Below are 21,662 nucleotides of genomic sequence, written 5' to 3' on the forward strand. Positions count from 1 at the left end.
AAAGGCTCACAAATATTGATAGCTTTACAGTATATCAGAGAAGCCTCCTCAAAATGTAAAAGTGATATATATATATATATATATATATATATATATATATATATATATAGTTGTGTAGCATTAATTATAATATAATAATGTTCAATAAAACAAAAACACAAATACTGTTTAACATGCAAGAACATTTTTTTTTTTAACAAAACCCCTAGATTCAACATTCGTATATTTTACAGGAGTGCTGGCTCCTCAGAGGAGGCAAGTCTGTGTTATAAACAACTCCTATCTGCTATGACCCACCGTGCTAGCAGTAGCAGATCACGTGATTTGAGCACAGGTTTTAATTGGAGGAGTCCAGAGAGTTGTTTTCATCAGAGCAGACAAGCCTAAATCTAATCCCTGGTTTTAATTGGAGGAGCAACTCAAACCCTCCCGCCCCCTGCTGAAGCATTGCTTTACTGATATGCTGGAAGGAGTTGTAGTTTTCCTCTGTATTTCTGCTGATTGGAAACACCTTTCCGCATGTACCAGATAAACTACTATTCCCAGAAGCGCGCCCGTATGACCATTATGACACCGGTAGATATATTTTCAAAGTTTCACCAGTTACTTTTCTCTTGGAACAAATATCTAGTTGTTTTTTCTCTGTTAGTGTTTTATGAAACTCGTATTTATATTATTTTAGCCCTTCCCTAGCAGTATTTGTTTATTTTCCCCAGCGCAGGCAAACTCGTTCACTCTCTTTTCGCCTGTACGGTTATAATTATTTTGTAGACAAGCATTGAATTGACAACAGAACTGGCAGAAGGCACAGGTCTTGCTGTCCATCCATCAATAGTCCAAAGCGCCTTTTACCATTGTTACATAGTCCAATTTCTGTGTATATTTCAGATTTTTAGTTTTGTTCCCCTTTCTTAACAGAGGTATTCTTACTGCAACACATCCTTTGTCCTGATTTGACCTTCATACTGTTGATTTGATGGACAGCGAGACCTGTGCCTTCTGCCAGTTCTGTTGTCAATTCAATGCTGGTCTTCTTTCTATTCCTTCAGGATATTATCTTCAAGTATCGCTCATCCTTGTTAGACAGCTTTTTGGGTCTTCCAGTCCTGGGTTTGTCAATCACAGATGATCTTTCTCTGTGCTTGTTGATTATGCTTCGGATACCACATCTTGAAAATCAAGTGATGCGAGCTATTTCACTCAATGTTTTTCCTTCTTTGTGCAAGTCAAGGTTGTTATAATAGTAGAAAACACTAGTGGAGGCTTTGAGTAAATTGTTGATGATCATAATGCATCGGAAAAATGCAACATGTCTAAGACTTTTGCACAGCAGTGTGTGTGTGTATATATATATATATTGTAAAATAGCGGGTTATGAGAAACAGCAGGGAGGGGGTTAAAACCTCCCTGCGAGAGAATGTTCCTTTGTTTGTTTGTGTTGCTTTATTGTTTTGTTAATTGTTTAATTGTTTTATTATTAATTATCATCCGCACCTGGGCGTTATTGGAAATTAGGCCCAGGTGCGGAGTTTAAAAAGAGAGCAGGCAGTCTGCTCAGGGCTGCTGAGTGGAAGGAGGCAGAAGAGGTGCTCTGCTTCCGAGCAGTCATTGCTGAAGTAAGTGCGGTGTTAAGTCTGTGTGGTTTTTGCTTTGTGGTGTCAGGTAAACGGCTTAGCCGTCCTGCAAGTTAGTCAGGGAAATACCTGTTCAGTTGAGTCAGTGCTCCAAGCGGAGTTAGGTGTTTATTTTGTGTGTTTTGTTTTATTTTTGTCTTTATTAAAAATATAGCGCAACCGCGCTGAAAAATCCATTTCTGTGTGTGCTGGGTCTTATTTTTAAAGGGGCAACGAACCCGAGTGGGTCCAATCGTTTACAATATATATATATATATATATATATATATATATATATATATATATATATATATATATGATAGCCCAGCTTCCTTGCAGCTGTGTTTTCAGGTTTCACATTCATGTTTTTTCTAAAGCAACACCCTTTACTGTTTAGCTAATGGGTGTGTCTCAAAAAACATGAAAACCCTTGAATGAAATTTAGACCACAGCAGAGTACAATGCGGATTGAGACAGCAGAACGTTTCCCTGCCTGCCTCACATTCTCTACATTCCTCTTTATAAAGAGCATGCTCTGATTTTAAAACAGTGTGAGTGTGAAGTCAACTACAGCAACCTGCAACTTTGAAACCTTATCTGGGGTAGCATGAAAATGGATCCGTTCTGCACATTAAGTGTACAGACATTACCTGCCGCCCACTCCACACCTTATCCTGAGCCAGTTCATTCAAGATGGATCAGTATCCACCTCTTTATTAACCCAGTGGCTTCTCAAATTCAGACTCTGGGCTTCTTTAAATGCAGTCGTTTGCAAACAGCAGTTCATTTATATACAAGTAATAACTTGAAAGTGTGATGGTGGTATTAGTGGAGTGTCATTCAGCATGAATAGCATTTGAAACAAACATGTCAGTCGTGCTGTTTAAATCACCGATGGCATCTCATGCCAGAATCTATACCCATCATCCCGTGTGGTGGAATGTATATGAGCTGCTCATGTGTCTCTGTTCACTGCTGCCACACAATTACAATGGAACAGTTGCTGATGTCTCTGGGACTGTGTGTTGCAGTTGTTTTATACACCCTTGGAGAAATATTGGCTGACCATGGCCTTGCTTCAGCCTCCTAACCAGTACGGCTGCAGAGACAACCTTGAGGGTGTTTCTCATTGAAACGATGTTGAAATGACCAATATAAATATTGCAGTCTGGCGCATATAGTGCAATGCAAAAAAAAAAAAAAAAGAATAAAGAATGAGATCAAAAGTCAAGTGTTTGAAAATAACTGGTTTATTCCTAAAAGGATGCGTTTTAGAAATCAACGTAATATTGCAATCCACCCAAACTGTGATATATTTTTTCGTGTTTGAAATTGTGGTGTAAAACAATTCAATGCACTGGTTTGCTGCACAGGTATGGCATTGCCTAAAATATAAGTATTATTAAATAAACCAGTAAATAAAACTGAAACTTATTGAAACAGTCCAGGTGAATCTGAGCGAGTCTGCAGCAACGTTAAGGACTGGGTTTCTTCTCCAGGGTCTCCAGGTAAGAGATAAACCTCCTCAGATTCACTTTCACATTGTCCAGGACACACAGCTGATCAGGGCTGTACTTCTCCCTGCCTTCCTTCCGCATCTACAGAAGAGAGAGGAAAGAGGCAGCAGCATTTACCAACAGGTTTACTGACTCGCTACAAAATGCATTCTGACAGTACCGTGTTAAGCCGAGGGAACACCACGCCCCAATTTCAGGAACAGTGGCTTGAAACCTGGTTCCAGACGACCTAGTTTGAGCCAACTTTGCTATACGAAATCTGTCTCTTGAAACCAAGTTCCAAGGCACAAAGTGTCTTTGTGTTCCCTCAGCTTTACAGGTTGTATTAAATACATCTCTGCAACTACTGTCAACGCTTTACAAGGTCTGTGCCCTCTAATTCCAACAGCACATGTTTTGCAAGATGAGAAATGCAGCTTTTTCTACTCATAGTACGCAGTTTGTGAAAGAAAAGCTTTTGGAGGAAGGACTGAAAAAAATCAATTATCTGCTGCACAAGAAACCCCTGGGCTCCATACAAGATACAAACCCCTGCATGTTAAATATGGCAATGTTGCCCGCTGCCAGTCTGGCTCCTCCTACCTTTGCTTTGAAGACAGGCTGCAGAGTTCTCAGCGCTGGAAGCAGTTTGATGTGGCGGGCCGCTCGCTCAGCCTCCACTCCGTCAGCAAACACATCGAAGAGGGCGTCCAGCGCCTCCCCCGTCCCCACCAGACTGGGGTCCTTCGTCGCCACTTGCAGAAGGAAACTTCCAATCATCTAGAAAACAGAACAAACCAGATCCCTCACAGCATCCATACAGAGCGTCCAAACAACTCGAGAACAAACCAGACCCCTCACAGCACCCCTACAGAGCTTCCAAACATCTAGAGGACAAACCAGATCCCTCACAGCATCCTTACGAGCTTCCAAACATCTAGAGAACAGAACAAACCACATCCCTCACAGCATCCCTACAGAGCTTCCAAACATCTAGAGGACAAACCAGATCCCTCACAACATCCCTACAGAGCTTCCAAACATCTAGAGGACAAACCAGACCCCTCACAGCATCCCTACAGAGCTTCCAAATGTTTTCACGAGTCAGTAAGTGATTAGTACAAAAGGGCGTGTTGCTTTATGATAAGAACTAAACGAACAATCAGTGATCACCCCTTTCCTAGTGGTTGGTTGTTCTCAAAACCTCAAATCGGATCTTAAAAGGATCCCAATGACTCACCACTCTTTGTGTAAACAGCAGTCTGCTGTGTCCTCTGGTCCTGAATTATGTCCTGCGCTTGAAGTACTGGCAAAGCATTAACTAGGTCAACTCCTTTTAAGATTTGAAAATCAATCAAGTCCCCCCTAATCCTTTCTTGACTCAGCTCCCTCATCCTATGTGCGTGTCCCCTTCCTCTGAGCCCTGCAGATTTACCTGCAGCTTGTCCGCAGTGTGGTGCTGCTTGGCCAGCGTGCTGCCGGTAATCCCCAGGATGGCGATGGCGTTGACCCGCACGCTGGTGTGACTGCACTGAGCCGCCACCTCGCACAGGCCAATCAGCTGCTGGGGGCTCATGCACTGTGGGGGAGAGACGGGTTAGGAACTATGTGCCGAAATATGAAAATATATCAAAACACACACTGCGTTAACGTTGGCCCCGGAGGAAGCACGGACTGTGTTGTCTTTCTTCAAAACTCTTTGCAGGTTTTTTTTTTTTTTTTTTTTTTTTTTGTTTTGTTTTTTTTACTATTTTCTTCCCAATTTAGTAATGTCCAATTATTGACTCGGGAGCAGCTGCCCTCCAAAGCTGTCAGCTGACCGCTTTTTTTTCACACTGCAGACTCACCATGCAGCCACCCAGAGCTACAGCGTTGGAGGACAACGCAGCCCTGGGCAGCTTACAGGCAAGCCCGCAGGCACCCACACAGGGGTCGCTGGTGCGCGGTGAACCGAGGACACCCTGGCCGACCTAGCCCTCCCTCCCCCTGTCCAGACTACAGTGCGCATCCTGCACTCCACGCAGAGCGCCTTTACTGGATGCACCACTCGGGAGCCCTAAAAACTCTTCGCAAGTTTTGAGATCATATATGAATATGTTCATGCAAAAAAAAAAAAAACACACACACACACACACAACAGTGGCTTGTATATGCAAGCAGTTCAAGTAGCTGCCCAGCCTCCAAGGTACCCCGACTGATTGAAAAGTTCCCCGCTGTACGAGTCAGAGCTCCCAGTCCCTCGAGGCACGACGCCAGGGCGTGTTTCTCAGATAGCAGCTTGTGCTCGGTCTCTCCTACCTGAGGTATATTTCTAGAGGCCATTATCTGCAGCAGAGACCTCACTGCACTGGTGACTGCCTCCAGAAACTCGTCCTCCTTAGGAATCTCTGAACAACAACATTCACAAAAGGGTTATTCCACATCATGGACAAACAATACACAATACATTTCATACAAGAACTGTTCATTTAAAAATACATATCAAAAAGGCACATTTCCAATACAGATCTGTTTCTTCATTCACTTTGAACACATTCAAATCACTCAGAAAAGTCAGTTCTGCTAATAAAAACAACTAAGGGGAATGCACTTGCAGGACGGGGGGGTCTAACAGCCAATACCCAACAGCTGTGAAAAGCAAAACTGCTGCAAAAAAACAGAAATTGACAAATCAAATGTTGCTCCCTCTATTTACTTGGGGGCGTTGCTGTAACCTAGTTCTGTTCGGGGACACTCCTCACCTGGCTGGGAGAAGACGAGCTGGGACAGGTGCTCCGCAAGAGCCTGGAGAGCGACCACACCCCCCAGCGCCTCCCCCTCCATGACTGACAGCATGTTGTGGAGGCAGAACAGCGCACGGCACTGGACCCGATGCATCCTGGGAAATACAGTCAATACAGTCAGGCCTGCCCTTACAGTGATAAGCACTCCAGGGAGCAGGTCAACATCAGTATCCAGGGGATTGGAGGAGCGTCTGACCCCAGACAGCTGTGCAAGACGCTGCACATTCTTCTATACTTTCAGTGTCTATACACTGCTAACATCTTTATTTCACTCTTTGCCTTGCACAAGGAATTAGCAAAAGCCACCTATGCAGTTAACTATAGGACTGTACTATCAACATGGACAACAGTGAGTTATTAAAAAAATATTGACTGGTGAAATATCAGAGGAGTATTGACATGATAGAAACGTTAGCAATCCGAATGATGGCACCCGATCTCCAGTCTTACTTTTTAACTAAACTCTTCCAGGCTGGACTCTTCATACAGGTGTCTAGAGCAGCACTGCTGGGGAATTCCGTCTTCTTCAGAACCTGAAGAATAAAAAGCAAGGGAACGCATGTGTGAGTGCTCTTAATGGGACATTTCAATGGACTGCTCCTCTCTCTACAATGGGTCTATGGTAAGTGAGGTCACAATGTTGAGAAGAACAGGTAGGGTTTGTCATTTGTTTAGAAATACAGCTGCCACCTCTTAGATCAGGAGCGTTTGTGTTAGCGCGATACCCGCAATAACCCTGGACGGTGTAATTGGTGGATACTGTACTAAAAAAAAAAAAAAGATATATTTAAATTCAATGACAAACGTTCGGACTAAAAGTCCTGCTCAGCATCGTCCATGTTGAAGTGAGTTTCGGCTCTTATTCTAACAGCACGGGGTAATGTAGGCTCCCCCTAGTGGTAAAGTGTGAAGACGTATGCTGATAGTGCCAAGTTCAAGACATTAACATTGCATAGGCGTGACAGCACAATTACAGTAGGTCAGGTAGGCAAGGAATAAAAGAAAACACAGACATTTTATAGGCAAGAAAAAAGTAGAATTTCAGAGTGAGAGAGAAATAAATGCAAAAAGAGAAATAAGAGCGAAAGGACAGGATGGTATTGTCAGGTTAAGTTGGAAGCATCAGTATATTTCTGTATTGAAGTGGAATCCGTCTCTCCATGCTGGCCCATACCTTCTCTGGGAGGAGGAAGCTGATGAGGGCGGTGTGGATCTCCGCAGACAGGCACAGCGGGGACAGCACCTGGACTCCACTGCACTCACACAGAGAGCTCTCCGCACACATGTCACTCTCATCACTGCTGGACAGTTCCTCCCACTCATCATCAGAGGGGTCTGAGCAGGGGATCACATCAGCAGTGAGCATTATAATACATTAACCCGAGCATAAACCAGCGCACGCACACACACACAGGGTCCTCATAATCACGTTCATAATCGTACAGTACTTGCAAGGTTAAAACTATTTTATTTATCAGATTATAGCCCAATGCAATCTGAAACGTCTATAGTAGGCTAGGAATGTATACTATAAGCTTGGTGCATAAGGATCCCCACTATTTGATTGAGGACCCTAGAGACACTCAATCAAGTCAAGTAGTCAAACACTCCACTCTCACACCATATCGTGCAGAGACCCTTGCAAAGGAGATGTTTCATCTCAAGGGTCTATGCTGGACTGAAAAATGTACATACAAATATAAATACAAAGACACCACACAAATACCATCAGAACAGCACATGTTGACGATGATCTCCAGGCTGGTCTGCTGAGCTGACAACAAGGCCGTGGCTTGCTTCACTTCTTCGTTCTTTGGCTGGAATAAAACACAGGAGGCATGCCAGTCACATGACCTGTGCTCGTTAGCCTTTACCAGTTCAGAATCAGAGCATGTGAGTGGAGCGGAGCGGGACCATTTTGCTAGGAGCGTGGAGTGGAGTGGAGTGGAGTGGATAAAGTGCCCGAGAGGAGCGTGAGCGAGGAAAGCCTCTGGCACCGCTCCCGCTCCAAAAGATGTTTTGCAAAGGAAAGAGATGACATATAAGATATGATCCATAAACGATGCAGCTTTTGCAATGCTCCAACAATAATGTGCAATCTATGAAATCGCCCTGTATATCTAAAGTTAACAAAATAATCAATAATATCCAATTTGCACAGTAAGAGTTTTAATACAACAGCGAAAGCCATTATGTGCTTGTCTATGAACCTTGTTAATTGCAAATTTCACAAAAATTATACAATTAAATAAATCTTTAACCACATAGTATGTGCAAAAGGGTCAGTGTATGTTAGGATACTTGGAGTTGGAGTTGTCTTGTGAATGATCCCCTCGAGGTGCAGAAGATTCACTTTACCCAAAGCGTTTTCATCACTTCATGTAAAAGTGAGATTTAATTATTCTCCAGGGAAATAAAAAAAACAACACTTTGATATTTGAATCCGGTTCGTCGGTACCAAAGCAGGAGCCAGGTACCCGATTTCTAAGGAACCGGTTCACACATCTCTGCATTTTGGAGTGATTTACTCTAGCAGTGGAGCGGAGCTGGCTGCAGAATTAGACACACCGGACCGGAAATAAAAGCCTTGGAGAGAGCAGTTTCAAAGAGGAAGAGAGAGAGGAGCGGCGTTTATGAGCGCTCCACTCCACATATGCTCTGTTCAGAATCCACTCTCTCCCACTGTGATCAACAGCGGCAAGGGATTTACGTGACGATAACTCCCCCACTTACTGGGAGCAAATCTGAGATGTCGTTGTCAGGGCTTGTGTTGGGTTTGCCCGTCTCCTCATCGCCCTCCTCCATGCCGTCCCCCTCCCTCGATCCTGTCTCCTCCCCTGGCCGGTCGCTGCAGGGCTGCACCTCCCTCTCCTTCCCCTCTTCTCGTCTCCGAGACTCCTGCTCCTTCAGCTCTAGGATGGCCTGGCCTGCATCCACCTCCAGAGAGTTGGAGAGAATCCTCATCACAGCGCTCAGCGTCTCGGCCTGGCTCGAGGAGGGGAGCGCGCTCTTCAGATTCCAAACGCAACCTGCCAGGCGAGGAGGCAAGCACAGCAGGCAGGGTTAATGAGTGCTGGAGGGAAGCGCTACATCCACAGAAACCCTACATTTCCACTGCCCAGCACTGCTCAGGTTCACCCTCTCCAGCATCAATCCTGCACTGGGCAGTGTCTCCTGTTCTTCAGAGCTCTTTCACTCCTCCCCTGCTTGCTGAGACCTGATTGCACTATAAAAGAGTGGAAGTGCCGTACAACTAATAAAATGTATTTTAAAATACTAATGAGCACACCTTGCAAATAAAACCTGAGAATGAACTTTCCTCAAATGCTTAATATTCTAAAAGCTAGGAATTATTTTTTATTTTTACTACACTTGGGCTAAACCATAACCCTTTCCCTTTACCTTGAAGGGAAGGTGAAATCTAGATGGTCAACGGTACCTGCAGCCAGAGTCCTGAGAAGAAGGTGCTCCATGGTGCTTTGTGAAGACATCATGACCGACTCCAGAACCTGCAGAGATGACGGCGTCAAGCGGCACAGGAGCTCAGGGTTGTCCTCTGTCACTGTCTGCAGGCAGTAGGCTGTGGAAAAGAAATGATACAGAACTCTGCAAAGAAACGATTCTGAGCAGCAAAGCCCATGAAGAACACTCACCTGCAGAAACTGCCAGCTCCACGTTTTCAGAATGTCTCTCGAGACACGACATGACAACGTCCAGCAAGCCTTCCTTGCTGAATACTGACACAGCCCTGCTGCTGCTTTCACTGCACAAACAAGACGAAGCACAAACCCGTGTGAGTACAGGGTGCCCCTGCTCAATTACCATACCCAGTTTGTATTGTGAAAAGCTATACTTCAGAAGCATTTCTGCAAGTTTTCAGGTCCTTATTCTTCTATTGTCTTTATTACAGGTTTCTTTATTACTAGGTGAAAGATCCAGCAATCCAATAATGAAATAGGATGCTTTTTTAACAAGATACAAAATGCATTTGAATGTAAAGAAGTTGATACTTCTATATACAGATATACCTAATCCTGTATAACACTGCTGAAGTAACAGATGCATTAAAACCATCCCACACTGATGCACATTCACAGTAATTGCTCTTGTACGAAGGCTCTCACTTACCACACGTTCCACAGCAGGTTTATAGCCTCATTGGCTACGTCTTCTGTGTAGTTTTTCTGCTCATCTTTAGACTTTGGCGACAGAACTGAGTTGGAATGAAAGCCAGCACTGCACTGGAAACACACAGAAAGGAATTTAAAGACCCCTATACAGGCATGGAAATAACTCTCCCATCGCAGAGCAGTCTGATCCACTCCTGGTTTTACTAGGACTCTAATGGAATAAGGAGTCTTATTTCCGTCTCTGCTACATACAAACCAATTTCCTTTGCTGCATTGAGAGTGCAGAAAAAATAGGATGGTTTAAAATGTATGTTCAGCCCATGAATCAAGAGATATTTTCATCTATGGGCAAAGAAACACAATGCAGATATGTTATTCCTTTAATAGGGAGGGTTTTTTATGTTTACAAGGAAGCGAAAGATGAGAAACAGCCAGACACTCACCTCCTTCAGCAGCGCTACAAGATGAGAAACACCCAGACACTCACCTCCTTCAGCAGCGCTACAAGATGAGAAACACCCAGACACTCACCTCCTTCAGCACAGCTACAAGATGAGAAACACCCAGACACTCACCTCCTTCAGCACAGCTACAAGATGAGAAACACCCAGACACTCACCTCCTTCAGCACAGCTACAAGATGAGAAACACCCAGACACTCACCTCCTTCAGCACAGCTACAAGATGAGAAACACCCAGACACTCACCTCCTTCAGCAGCGCTACAAGATGAGAAACAGCCAGACACTCACCTCCTTCAGCACAGCTACAAGATGAGAAACAGCCAGACACTCACCTCCTTCAGCAGCGCTACAAGATGCGAAACACCCAGACACTCACCTCCTTCAGCACAGCTACAAGATGAGAAACACCCAGACACTCACCTCCTTCAGCACAGCTACAAGATGAGAAACACCCAGACACTCACCTCCTTCAGCAGCGCTACAAGAGGTGTCATGATGTCCTGCTTCACCATGTCGTCACACACCTCGAGGCCGCCACACGCACTCAGGTTCCTGTCACAGCACATTATCACAAACAGGATGTTTAAAACTAAAGGTTCTGATCATTAAAACAGCACAATGTGATTTAACAATGACATCACCAACACGCTGCATTGATTCCTGATTTATGCAGAAATGCTGTCTGTAATCATATAAGTCAAGCATATGATGATCCATAAATGTATGCAGCCCAGTGCATTTTGTTTATTGATCTGTAGCCCTCACCCTTACCCCAAAAGAAAAGAAAAATCTTAGAGGGTTAAACTATCTTAAAAGACCCAATGAAAGTAGCAGGACTGATGTGCATGCATGGATAGAGCACTAGACAGCAGCACTGACCTGAGAGCCCCTGCAGCAGTCTCCCGCACAGCAAAGCTCTTGTCCAGCAGCATGGGTCCCAGGCACCTGACCACGTCCCTCTGGAGGAAGGAGGGGATGACCTGGGTCTGCTGGACCAGCCGTGAGATGCTGGCACAGGCAAACTCCCGAATATCCGGACTGGGACTCTGCAGCTGAATAAGCAAGCAGGAATTACATTGGGCTAGACTACAGCCTTATATTACATTGCCGTGGACTGCAGCCTGATATTGATGTGATACAGACATTTGAATTTCACTGTAATATATAGCACACCCTGATATTGATGTGATACAGACATCTGCAATATCTTAAGTTATACACACACACACACAACATCAGGCTACCTGGCTATTTCTACCATGCTATGAAGACCATGATGTTGATGAGATACAGGCATCTAACAATTCTGTAGAATATATAATACGATATTTAGTTTATACAGCCAACTGACATTTCTTTACAATATTGCCTTATCCTGTAACCAAATATTGTGTTAGCACATGGTGTAAACAATTAATCATTTTTACTCAGGTTCAGCTCTCAATTAAAAAACAATCAATTTGGATTCGTACAGTACCTTAGAGTGACGTCACAATTCATCTACCTGGCTAATGATGTGACGTTGTACGTAAAAAACTGCACTAATAGTAATAGCTGATGTCATCACCTGCCTTGGTGTGTTTTCAATCTTGTGCCAAAACAATGGACACAGACGGGGTAAGTTGAAAGCTACCGCTGCTATTTATTCAGTGACATTTCTTTGTATATGAAAAAATAAAATAACAAAATAGTTTCAAACAACAACAAGGCTTTTATATTAGTATTGTGCGATACATTATTTATCCAGTATTTGATCACTCTCTTGACGCCTTTACAACTTTACATTTCATTTTAATTTACAGCACTTACTTTTTCTAGTAAATCGCCGGCTGAGGAGAAAGCTTCCCCTTCTTCCTCGTCTTTCTCTATCGCCTCCTCTCCTGCGTTATTTCCATGTTTACTGTTAGGGGAGAACTGTGGTCTTTTAAACTTCCTCGACTTGCTTTTCCCCATTGTAAATACGAGTACACGCTACTTTTTGTAACTCGTTATTGGTGTATTCTTAAAGTGCTACTGTCTGTGGGTCACCATGTGGGTTTCACAGAGAAAACGCGTCCATGCTTTTTTAATCGAAGTGCGCAGGCGCCGCTTTGCCCCCGTCAGAGAGGGTGCGTTCACGACACGCAGACTTTCGTCATTCTGCGCAGAATCTGCACAGGATCGGAGCAAGTAGCCAATGAATTTTCAGAATCTTTGCAGAATCTGCGCAGACTTAGTAAAGTCTGCCTCTCGTGAACGCACCCAGACTCTCTGCCCTTTACAGTCAGACTCCGACTGTCGGTGAAAGCGCCCGGATGCACGTACGCTACAGTACTGCTGGCTGGGACAGCACTATGCCGTGCTTGTCATTTGGTAGGTAAACCATATGCGTCTTGTTTTAGCTGAACGAGCTAAACCCTGCTATCTTTCTTTTAAACACTTTCTTTTTAAATACGGTTGACTCCTTAATAATCATTCCCATAATACTATAGTTGGTTGACAGAAAAACAGGAATAGAGGCGTTATTCACATTTTTGTTTGTCATTTCTGCTGTTTGCCAGTTAGTATTCTGCTACAGATCATCTATTGCATGTTCTTTCCAAAATTAACTAGAATGTATGTTAAAATAATGAGATACACAATATGTACACTTTTAATTTCAGATTACAAAAAAAAACCAAAAAAAAACAAAAACAGACATCCTTCAAACAGAAGACAGGCTGGTTGTTGCTACATGTGAAAACAGTAATAAAACAAAGGCTGGCTCACACATGGCAACTTCTTAACACTGTTGCTTAATAATGACTTCCTGGTTTTTTGTACTTGATATTCAGTCACCAGCACACTTATTAATATGAATGAGCAGCTTACAATACAAGCAAATGAAAGTGGTTTCAGGAGTCTGGAACCATGTGCTGTAAACAAATAGTTTCGTTTTTTTTTTTTTCTTCAGGTACATAAAGGACAGTGTTCAGTAAAAAGGTACACATTGTCCTGCTGGGTGGGCTGAGCACTTGACAGACAGTACACAACATTGTGAACGTGCATGTACTGGGTCTAGATCACATGTTATTGTCTATAAGCAGTGGTGGGCACATCCTGGTAGCACTGCGCTGTAACCCTGCATGCACTGAGCTGCCATGCCCCTGCCCCCTCATTAACATCACTACGTGCAGCACACATACAGGAAGGATTCTGGCAGTCATCACAAAGGATACAAACAGAAGGGTTAGTGCGTGTGTCAACCTTACCCTCCCAAGAACCAACTGGAGGTAGAGAACCATGTGATAGAAAGAGAAAGCCGATCTGGAGGTGCTGTCCACTGGCACACACATCTCAAACACAAGCAAATAAAAGCTTTCATCTGTTTTGCCTGAATATGATACAGATTAAACTATACTTATCTAATAGAACTTTTCTAGTTGTATTAAATAGGTCTGAGCAGCAGAAGACCTATAATATTTTTTACATATATATATATATATATATATATATATATATATATATTTAAATGAAGCCCTTTATTGCACTAGCAGAAAATACAGTAAAAGCAACTCGCATGCACTGTTTGAGATGTCAGTGTTCAAAATCAGCAGCTGGATTTACATCCCCTCCACGGTTCAGATCAACTGAAAATCGATCAGCTTCACCGTAGAGCTGCACAAACCAATTATTTGATTACTGGCTCTGAGCTCTCCACAGAAATCAGGAGGGGTCATTGGGCTCATTTCCCATCCCGGGTGAAACAAGTGAAGAAACAGCTGCTTGGATTTATGATGATTTCTGCTCTTCTCAGACTCTGGAGAACAGCAATCCACACAAAGCCAAGCAGCTGCTTCTTCACTTCATTCACTTGGAATGGTAAATTAGCCTGATCAAGAGCAATGACCCTCACCCGTCTGTCAGCACCAGATCTCTGCAGAGAGGTAAACCCCAATAATCTTACCCACCCGATAACAATATACAACACTGGCTGGTACAGTCCCCCCAAAAAAAACATAAGCAAACAGCAAGCAAAAGTATCCATATCTACTGTATTTAATAAAATGTTAAAACAAACAAAATATATACAATGTTAATAGTAGCCAACAGTTAAACAATTTCTGTGTATATATTCAACTTCTGTGATTCTTATCTGTGAGATAAGTGGTTGCTTAATAGAGAACTGTTTCAGCAGCAAATACAAATACAGTACATACAATACAAAATAAATTACAAATTTATTGCAATAGATTTGAAAAAAAACAGTTTCAATTTTAGCAAGCTAATTGTTTGTCTTATAAAAGAACATGCTTCATCACTTCAAAGCTCACAGTCCTTGTAACAATTATTTACAATTCGAAATGTACTGGCTGCGATCCCCTTTTCAGTTCATTCTGATATAAAGGCTGTAAGAGGTATACAAGCAGCAGCACAGGGAAACCCCTTTTAAAAGGATATCATACAGATCTGCAATCCTTTCGACAAAATATTGGAACCCACCTTGTCATTGAATGAACTGTTTCAAATGAAGGACACTTGCATTTTGTAGGAGTGAGGTCACTTCATGATGTCATGTTATTGCTCAGCAAAAGTGCCTACAGTATATGCCTAAGTTAGGTTTTGGACAATTTACCAAATACTAAGTTACAGCCAGAATCAGCAGACCACCATGCAGGCTACAATTCATCTCCCTACAAAACACACATCCTGGCTCAACTGCTTCAGCAAAACGATTCAAAAATGAAATCTGCTGGCATGTGGGTTCTGCAGCGGAGACACACACACAACACCTCTCCGTAATTATTCAATGAGGAGTGTGACATGAAATACGGACGGATTTGACCAAATTCTGCTTGAACACTGAATTCAAACTGCGAACAGTGTTTGAAGCATGTCAAAGAAGCACTAGCTTAGTACCAATATTGTGTAGTACGGACTCAGATGATCAAATACAAGTATATGGCAAACGAAGAATAACTATGACACCACAGCAAAGAGCCCTGACTAAAATCTATACAGCATGGCCTTGAGATTTCCCTTCAGACTCTGGGTTAAAAAATAAAAGCACACACACGGTCTCTCACTCTTTACAATGGCATGGTCATCACCACCTGTGGCCCCAGCCTTGCACACACACACACACACGGTCTCCTCTCACTCTGTACATTGGCATGGTCATCACCACCTGTGGCCCCAGCCTTGCACACACACACAAACATGGTCTCCTCTCACTCTGTACATTGGCATGGTCATCACCACCTGTGGCCCCAGCCTTGCACACACACACACGGTCTCCTCTCACTCTGTACATTGGCATGGTCATCACCACCTGTGGCCCCAGCCTTGCACACACACACACGGTCTCCTCTCACTCTGTACATTGGCATGGTCATCACCACCTGTGGCCCCAGCCTTGCACACACACACACGGTCTCCTCTCACTCTGTACATTGGCATGGTCATCACCACCTGTGGCCCCAGCCTTGCACACACACACACGGTCTCCTCTCACTCTGTACATTGGCATGGTCATCACCACCTGTGGCCCCAGCCTTGCACACACACACACACGGTCTCCTCTCACTCTGTACATTGGCATGGTCATCACCACCTGTGGCCCCATGACTCCAGTATTTACAGTAGTGACAAACGGGAGCAGTTACAACAGAAGCGACCAAGCTTGGGCTTGCTTGGCCTCACTCGTACGCACAAGCTAATTTACATGAGCAAAGACTTGAAAGTGCAGCAGCAACACAGAAATACATGAGAGAGGAGATGCAACCGTTCCACATGATCTTTGTTGTTTGTTTTTATAGAACAGTAAATGTACAAATGCTTTTACTTGAGATATATAGATAGATAGAGATAGATAGATAGATAGATAGATAGATAGATAGATAGATAGATAGAGAGAGATTTTTGTCAGTGCTGCGCTTCTTACTCACTTTGGTAATCAATTTAGAGGCTTCTGTGTAGTCTGTAGACCCTGCGCTAATTACATTAAAAGTTTAAAGGGTTGATCTTCTTGCAGTAAGCTTTGTTTTATGATGACGTGTGCTATTGGACATGCGGCCTGGGCTTCAAGATGAGTTTTCCAGTCTGTGAAACAAGAGGTTAGAAACAGTTTAATAAACACAGAACTCTCCAATCTAAAATAAATAGCGGCAGCGTGGAATGTGCAGATACATCATATCAAATAAAATAAGACATTGACATTTTTGCAGTTCCAACCAATTTGACTATTGGACCTACCTACCTATCTACCCCCAGTATATTCAGTGTGTATGGGTATAAATCTATTTGTTATCTAATCACTCAAAATCCACTTACATCATCACATGACATATTGTACTCTGCTAGCACCGTCCGACACCGGGCTGCTATTCTGTGAGCATTGGTTAAGGGACAAAACAAAACAAGGGTTCCTGCTTCCAGACTCTTATTAAAAAGATATTTTTCACTGACTCTGCAAGTCTTTCTGCTGGGGAGGAACGGGTCCTCCCACGTCAAAACTCCTTGAATCCCCTGGCTGCCCCGTTACTGTAGGTTTTCTCACCAGCACACCACTATTTAAATGCTGTCACTGGAAGCTGGTGTGGTTTTAGCACTTCTAGTAAGAAAGGATACATTGATGGTGCCACGACTCGCTTGTGTATTCCAGCGAAGAACAAGCCTATCAGAGTTATGCAGCTAATCGTGAAAAATGGATGATTCCATAGAGATGTGAAGAAGGATACCTGTGAAGGAAATCAAGGACACACACTATTTTCAAAAGAACAACATTTCACAAAGTACAAACCGACCTATTGTGAAAGCCATCAGCAGAGAGGCCCTGTTTGTCGTGAGCATTCTACACCAGTGGCCCTGCTTGTCATGAACACTCTACACCAGAGAGGCCCTGCTTGTCATGAACACTCTACACCAGAGAGGCCCTGCTTGTCGTGAGCACTCTACACCAGAGAGGCCCTGCTTGTCATGAACACTCTACACCAGAGAGGCCCTGCTTGTCATGAACACTCTACACCAGAGAGGCCCTGCTTGTCGTGAGCACTCTATACCAGAGAGGCCCTGCTTGTCGTGAGCACTCTAATAAGTACCAAACATCAGGACAGATGTAATACACAGCTGGGAGACAACTGTTCTAAATATCTTTGTATTCCAAATTGTGTTGTGAAATAATAATAATTATTATTATTATTATAAGCTTACCTTCTGTGTCTCAGGATCTATTAACCAGTTCCAAGCTCCAGTAGCCGTGCAAACAGAAACCACTATAAGAATCACTGTCAAAACAATATATATATAATGCTTTCATTAGACTTAGTGACCATGTAAATTCTTTACACAGCGATACATAGATTGTTCTTCATAGTCAGTAACAGCAATGGGGGGGAGCCAATAAAACTGGAGCAACAGAACTGAGAAAAGGTCACAGAAAAGCCCAGTTAAGGAAGCTGTTTTATACTCACTCCGCCAGCGACCTGTGGCAGGTTGTAAACAGGAAACGTATTCCGTGAGTCTTCTTTCAAAGGCCTTGAGATCTAAAGGAGAAGAGTTATAAAGGGCATGAGCAGCCAGCCTACAGGACACAAGTGGCTCTGTGTTGTCATGCTGTTTGCACCTGCCCAAAACCTCCAGAGCCCTGTATTCCTGCAGGGGGTAGTCACTGGATTGTGTTTCCAGCCTCAGAGCCCTGTATCCCTGCAGGGAGCAGTCACTGGATTGTGTTTCCAGCCTCAGAGACCTGTATCCCTGCAGGGGGCAGTCACTGGATTGTGTTTCCAGCCTCAGAGCCCTGTATCCCTGCAGGGAGCAGTCACTGGATTGTGTTTCCAGCCTCAGAGCCCTGTATCCCTGCAGGGAGCAGTCACTGGATTGTGTTTCCAGCCTCAGAGCCCTGTATCCCTGCAGGGAGCAGTCACTGGATTGTGTTTCCAGCCTCAGAGCCCTGTATCCCTGCAGGGGGCAGTCACTGGATTGTGTTTCCAGCCTCAGAGACCTGTATCCCTGCAGGGAGCAGTCACTGGATTGTGTTTCCAGCCTCAGAGCCCTGTATCCCTGCAGGGGGCAGTCACTGGATTGTGTTTCCAGCCTCAGAGACCTGTATCCCTGCAGGGGGCAGTCACTGGATTGTGTTTCCAGCTTCAGAGCCCTGTATCCCTGCAGGGAGCAGTCACTGGATAGTGTTTCCAGCTTCAGAACCCTGTATTCTTGCAGGGGGCAGTCACTGGATTGTGTTTCCAGCCTCAGAGCCCTGTATCCCTGCAGGGGGCAGTCACTGGATTGTGTTTCCAGCCTCAGAGCCCTGTATCCCTGCAGGGGGCAGTCACTGGATTGTGTTTCCAGCCTCAGAGCCCTGTATCCCTGCAGGGGGTAGTCACTGGATTGTGTTTCCAGCCTCAGAGACCTGTATCCCTGCAGGGAGCAGTCACTGGATTGTGTTTCCAGCCTCAGAGCCCTGTATCCCTGCAGGGGGCAGTCACTGGATTGTGTTTCCAGCCTCAGAGACCTGTATCCCTGCAGGGGGCAGTCACTGGATTGTGTTTCCAGCTTCAGAGCCCTGTATCCCTGCAGGGGGCAGTCACTGGATTGTGTTTCCAGCCTCAGAGCCCTGTATCCCTGCAGGGAGCAGTCACTGGATAGTGTTTCCAGCTTCAGAGCCCTGTATCCCTGCAGGGAGCAGTCACTGGATAGTGTTTCCAGCTTCAGAGCCCTGTATCCCTGCAGGGAGCAGTCACTGGATAGTGTTTCCAGCTTCAGAGCCCTGTATTCTTGCAGGGGGCAGTCACTGGATTGTGTTTCCAGCCTCAGAGCCCTGTATCCCTGCAGGGGGCAGTCACTGGATTGTGTTTCCAGCCTCAGAGCCCTGTATCCCTGCAGGGAGCAGTCACTGGATAGTGTTTCCAGCTTCAGAGCCCTGTATTCTTGCAGGGGGCAGTCACTGGATTGTGTTTCCAGCCTCAGAGCCCTGTATCCCTGCAGGGGGCAGTCACTGGATTGTGTTTCCAGCCTCAGAGCCCTGTATCCCTGCAGGGGGCAGTCACTGGATTGTGTTTCCAGCCTCAGAGCCCTGTATCCCTGCAGGGAGCAGTCACTGGATAGTGTTTCCAGCTTCAGAGCCCTGTATCCCTGCAGGGAGCAGTCACTGGATAGTGTTTCCAGCTTCAGAGCCCTGTATTCTTGCAGGGGGCAGTCACTGGATTGTGTTTCCAGCCTCAGAGCCCTGTATCCCTGCAGGGGGCAGTCACTGGATTGTGTTTCCAGCCTCAGAGCCCTGTATCCCTGCAGGGGGCAGTCACTGGATTGTGTTTCCAGCCTCAGAGCCCTGTATCCCTGCAGGGGGCAGTCACTGGATTGTGTTTCCAGCCTCAGAGCCCTGTATCCCTGCAGGGAGCAGTCACTGGATTGTGTTTCCAGCCTCAGAGCCCTGTATCCCTGCAGGGGGTAGTCACTGGATTGTGTTTCCAGCCTCAGAGACCTGTATCCCTGCAGGGAGCAGTCACTGGATTGTGTTTCCAGCCTCAGAGCCCTGTATCCCTGCAGGGGGCAGTCACTGGATTGTGTTTCCAGCCTCAGAGACCTGTATCCCTGCAGGGGGCAGTCACTGGATTGTGTTTCCAGCTTCAGAGCCCTGTATCCCTGCAGGGGGTAGTCACTGGATTGTGTTTCCAGCCTCAGAGCCCTGTATCCCTGCAGGGAGCAGTCACTGGATAGTGTTTCCAGCTTCAGAGCCCTGTATCCCTGCAGGGAGCAGTCACTGGATAGTGTTTCCAGCTTCAGAGCCCTGTATCCCTGCAGGGAGCAGTCACTGGATTGTGTTTCCAGCCTCAGAGCCCTGTATCCCTGCAGGGAGCAGTCACTGGATAGTGTTTCCAGCTTCAGAGCCCTGTATCCCTGCAGGGAGCAGTCACTGGATAGTGTTTCCAGCTTCAGAGCCCTGTATTCTTGCAGGGGGCAGTCACTGGATTGTGTTTCCAGCCTCAGAGCCCTGTATCCCTGCAGGGGGCAGTCACTGGATTGTGTTTCCAGCCTCAGAGCCCTGTATCCCTGCAGGGGGCAGTCACTGGATTGTGTTTCCAGCCTCAGAGCCCTGTATCCCTGCAGGGGGCAGTCACTGGATTGTGTTTCCAGCCTCAGAGCCCTGTATCCCTGCAGGGAGCAGTCACTGGATTGTGTTTCCAGCCTCAATAGCCAAACAGATTAAACAGAACATAATGCAGGCCCAGTTAGTAATGAGAATGATTGTTTTGGAGACCTCTGCATACAGATGTGCCCCAGATGCAATCCCTGTAGTCTGTGTTTATTCCCTGCCAGGTTCTAGTCCTGCAGTGGCTTGTTGGGTACTGTGCATCCGGAACTTCAAGCCAGCTCCTCCTCGCACCCATCAGGGTGGTTCTTGCAGGATGTGTACATGTAGGATCCAGTGGCTGTAAATGGTTAAATCTACTGAATATGCACAGAACAAAATAATAATAATAATAATAATAATAATAATAATAATAATAATAATAATAATAATAATAATACTTTCAAGCCGATTCCATCTATGTGATAATGCTAGTCTGAACTGTTTAATGCTCAAGTATAACCCTGTGATCCCAACCGAAGCACACTAGTCTTTTGTTTGGGGTGACTAACTTCACCCAGGACATATTTATATTAACGCGTTGTTGCTATGAATTGTAATGTGTTCAAGTAAAAGGGTTGGCCAATATTAATTGAACTAGATCTAATATTTAAAAAAGCTATTTTTTGATTTATGCATTCTTTGTCTTTGAAATTAAAAACATAATCTGCAAAATAAAACTTTATACAATTTTACATTTACGCTTGAGTCTTGCTTTTCTGTTCAGTACAACAAATATAAGGCTGTTTTCAGAAATTCAATTCGCTTTCTCGACACCAAGTATGTTTTTGAGTGATTCAGACTTGCAGCTGCCACACCAGTGCACCGTACCAGTATATACGGGTACTGTTCGTGAACCCTGCCATGACATCAAACACGTTTACATCACATAAACACGCCCCCCCTTTCTTTAAAAGAACCCAATTCTAATAGTAAATGTAAATTCCTTGCCATGTTGTGTACCTTCGGCCTGTTCTAAAGAGTTCATAACTCAGCCTCTCCAAGACGTTTTCCAAGTCCTGACGGATCTTAAACCCTGACCCAGACGCTCACGTGCAAACTCCACGCTGATTGGTTGGTCGGCCGGCCC

The 21,662-nt window shown here is 44.7% G+C and overlaps 2 protein-coding genes across 4 annotated transcripts; both read right to left on the bottom strand.

Annotated features, from left to right (window-relative positions):
• Positions 1-2,827: 2,827 nt before the first annotated feature.
• Positions 2,828-12,638, bottom strand: LOC117425660 (HEAT repeat-containing protein 3-like). Of its 2 annotated transcripts, XM_034042790.3 has the most exons (15): positions 12,295-12,638; positions 11,365-11,537; positions 10,950-11,037; positions 10,021-10,133; positions 9,546-9,655; positions 9,332-9,472; positions 8,626-8,921; positions 7,619-7,709; positions 7,067-7,227; positions 6,343-6,425; positions 5,851-5,987; positions 5,408-5,496; positions 4,545-4,688; positions 3,713-3,889; positions 2,828-3,211 (listed from the first exon to the last, which is right to left on the bottom strand). In XM_034042790.3, the coding sequence occupies exons 1-15, from the start codon at positions 12,436-12,438 to the stop codon at positions 3,089-3,091; spliced, it is 2,070 nt and encodes a 689-aa protein (XP_033898681.3). In that variant the 5' UTR covers positions 12,439-12,638; the 3' UTR covers positions 2,828-3,088. The 2 variants fall into 2 exon arrangements, with proteins under 2 accessions (XP_033898681.3, XP_058849953.1); XM_058993970.1 differs by lacking the exons at positions 10,950-11,037; positions 11,365-11,537; positions 12,295-12,638 and adding an exon at positions 10,466-10,932.
• A 463-nt stretch (positions 12,639-13,101) lies between these two features.
• Positions 13,102-21,658, bottom strand: LOC117425661 (nuclear envelope phosphatase-regulatory subunit 1). Of its 2 annotated transcripts, none has more exons than XM_034042796.3 (6): positions 21,536-21,658; positions 17,916-17,987; positions 17,656-17,729; positions 17,074-17,183; positions 16,777-16,831; positions 13,102-16,545 (listed from the first exon to the last, which is right to left on the bottom strand). In XM_034042796.3, the coding sequence occupies exons 1-6, from the start codon at positions 21,558-21,560 to the stop codon at positions 16,504-16,506; spliced, it is 378 nt and encodes a 125-aa protein (XP_033898687.1). In that variant the 5' UTR covers positions 21,561-21,658; the 3' UTR covers positions 13,102-16,503. The 2 variants fall into 2 exon arrangements, with proteins under 2 accessions (XP_033898687.1, XP_033898686.1); XM_034042795.3 differs by having other exon boundaries at positions 21,524-21,658.
• Between the last annotated feature and the right edge of the window lie 4 nt (positions 21,659-21,662).

The sequence above is a fragment of the Acipenser ruthenus genome, chromosome 20 (genome assembly GCF_902713425.1).
Source record: "Acipenser ruthenus chromosome 20, fAciRut3.2 maternal haplotype, whole genome shotgun sequence".
In the NCBI taxonomy this organism is placed as follows: Eukaryota; Metazoa; Chordata; class Actinopteri; order Acipenseriformes; family Acipenseridae; genus Acipenser; species Acipenser ruthenus.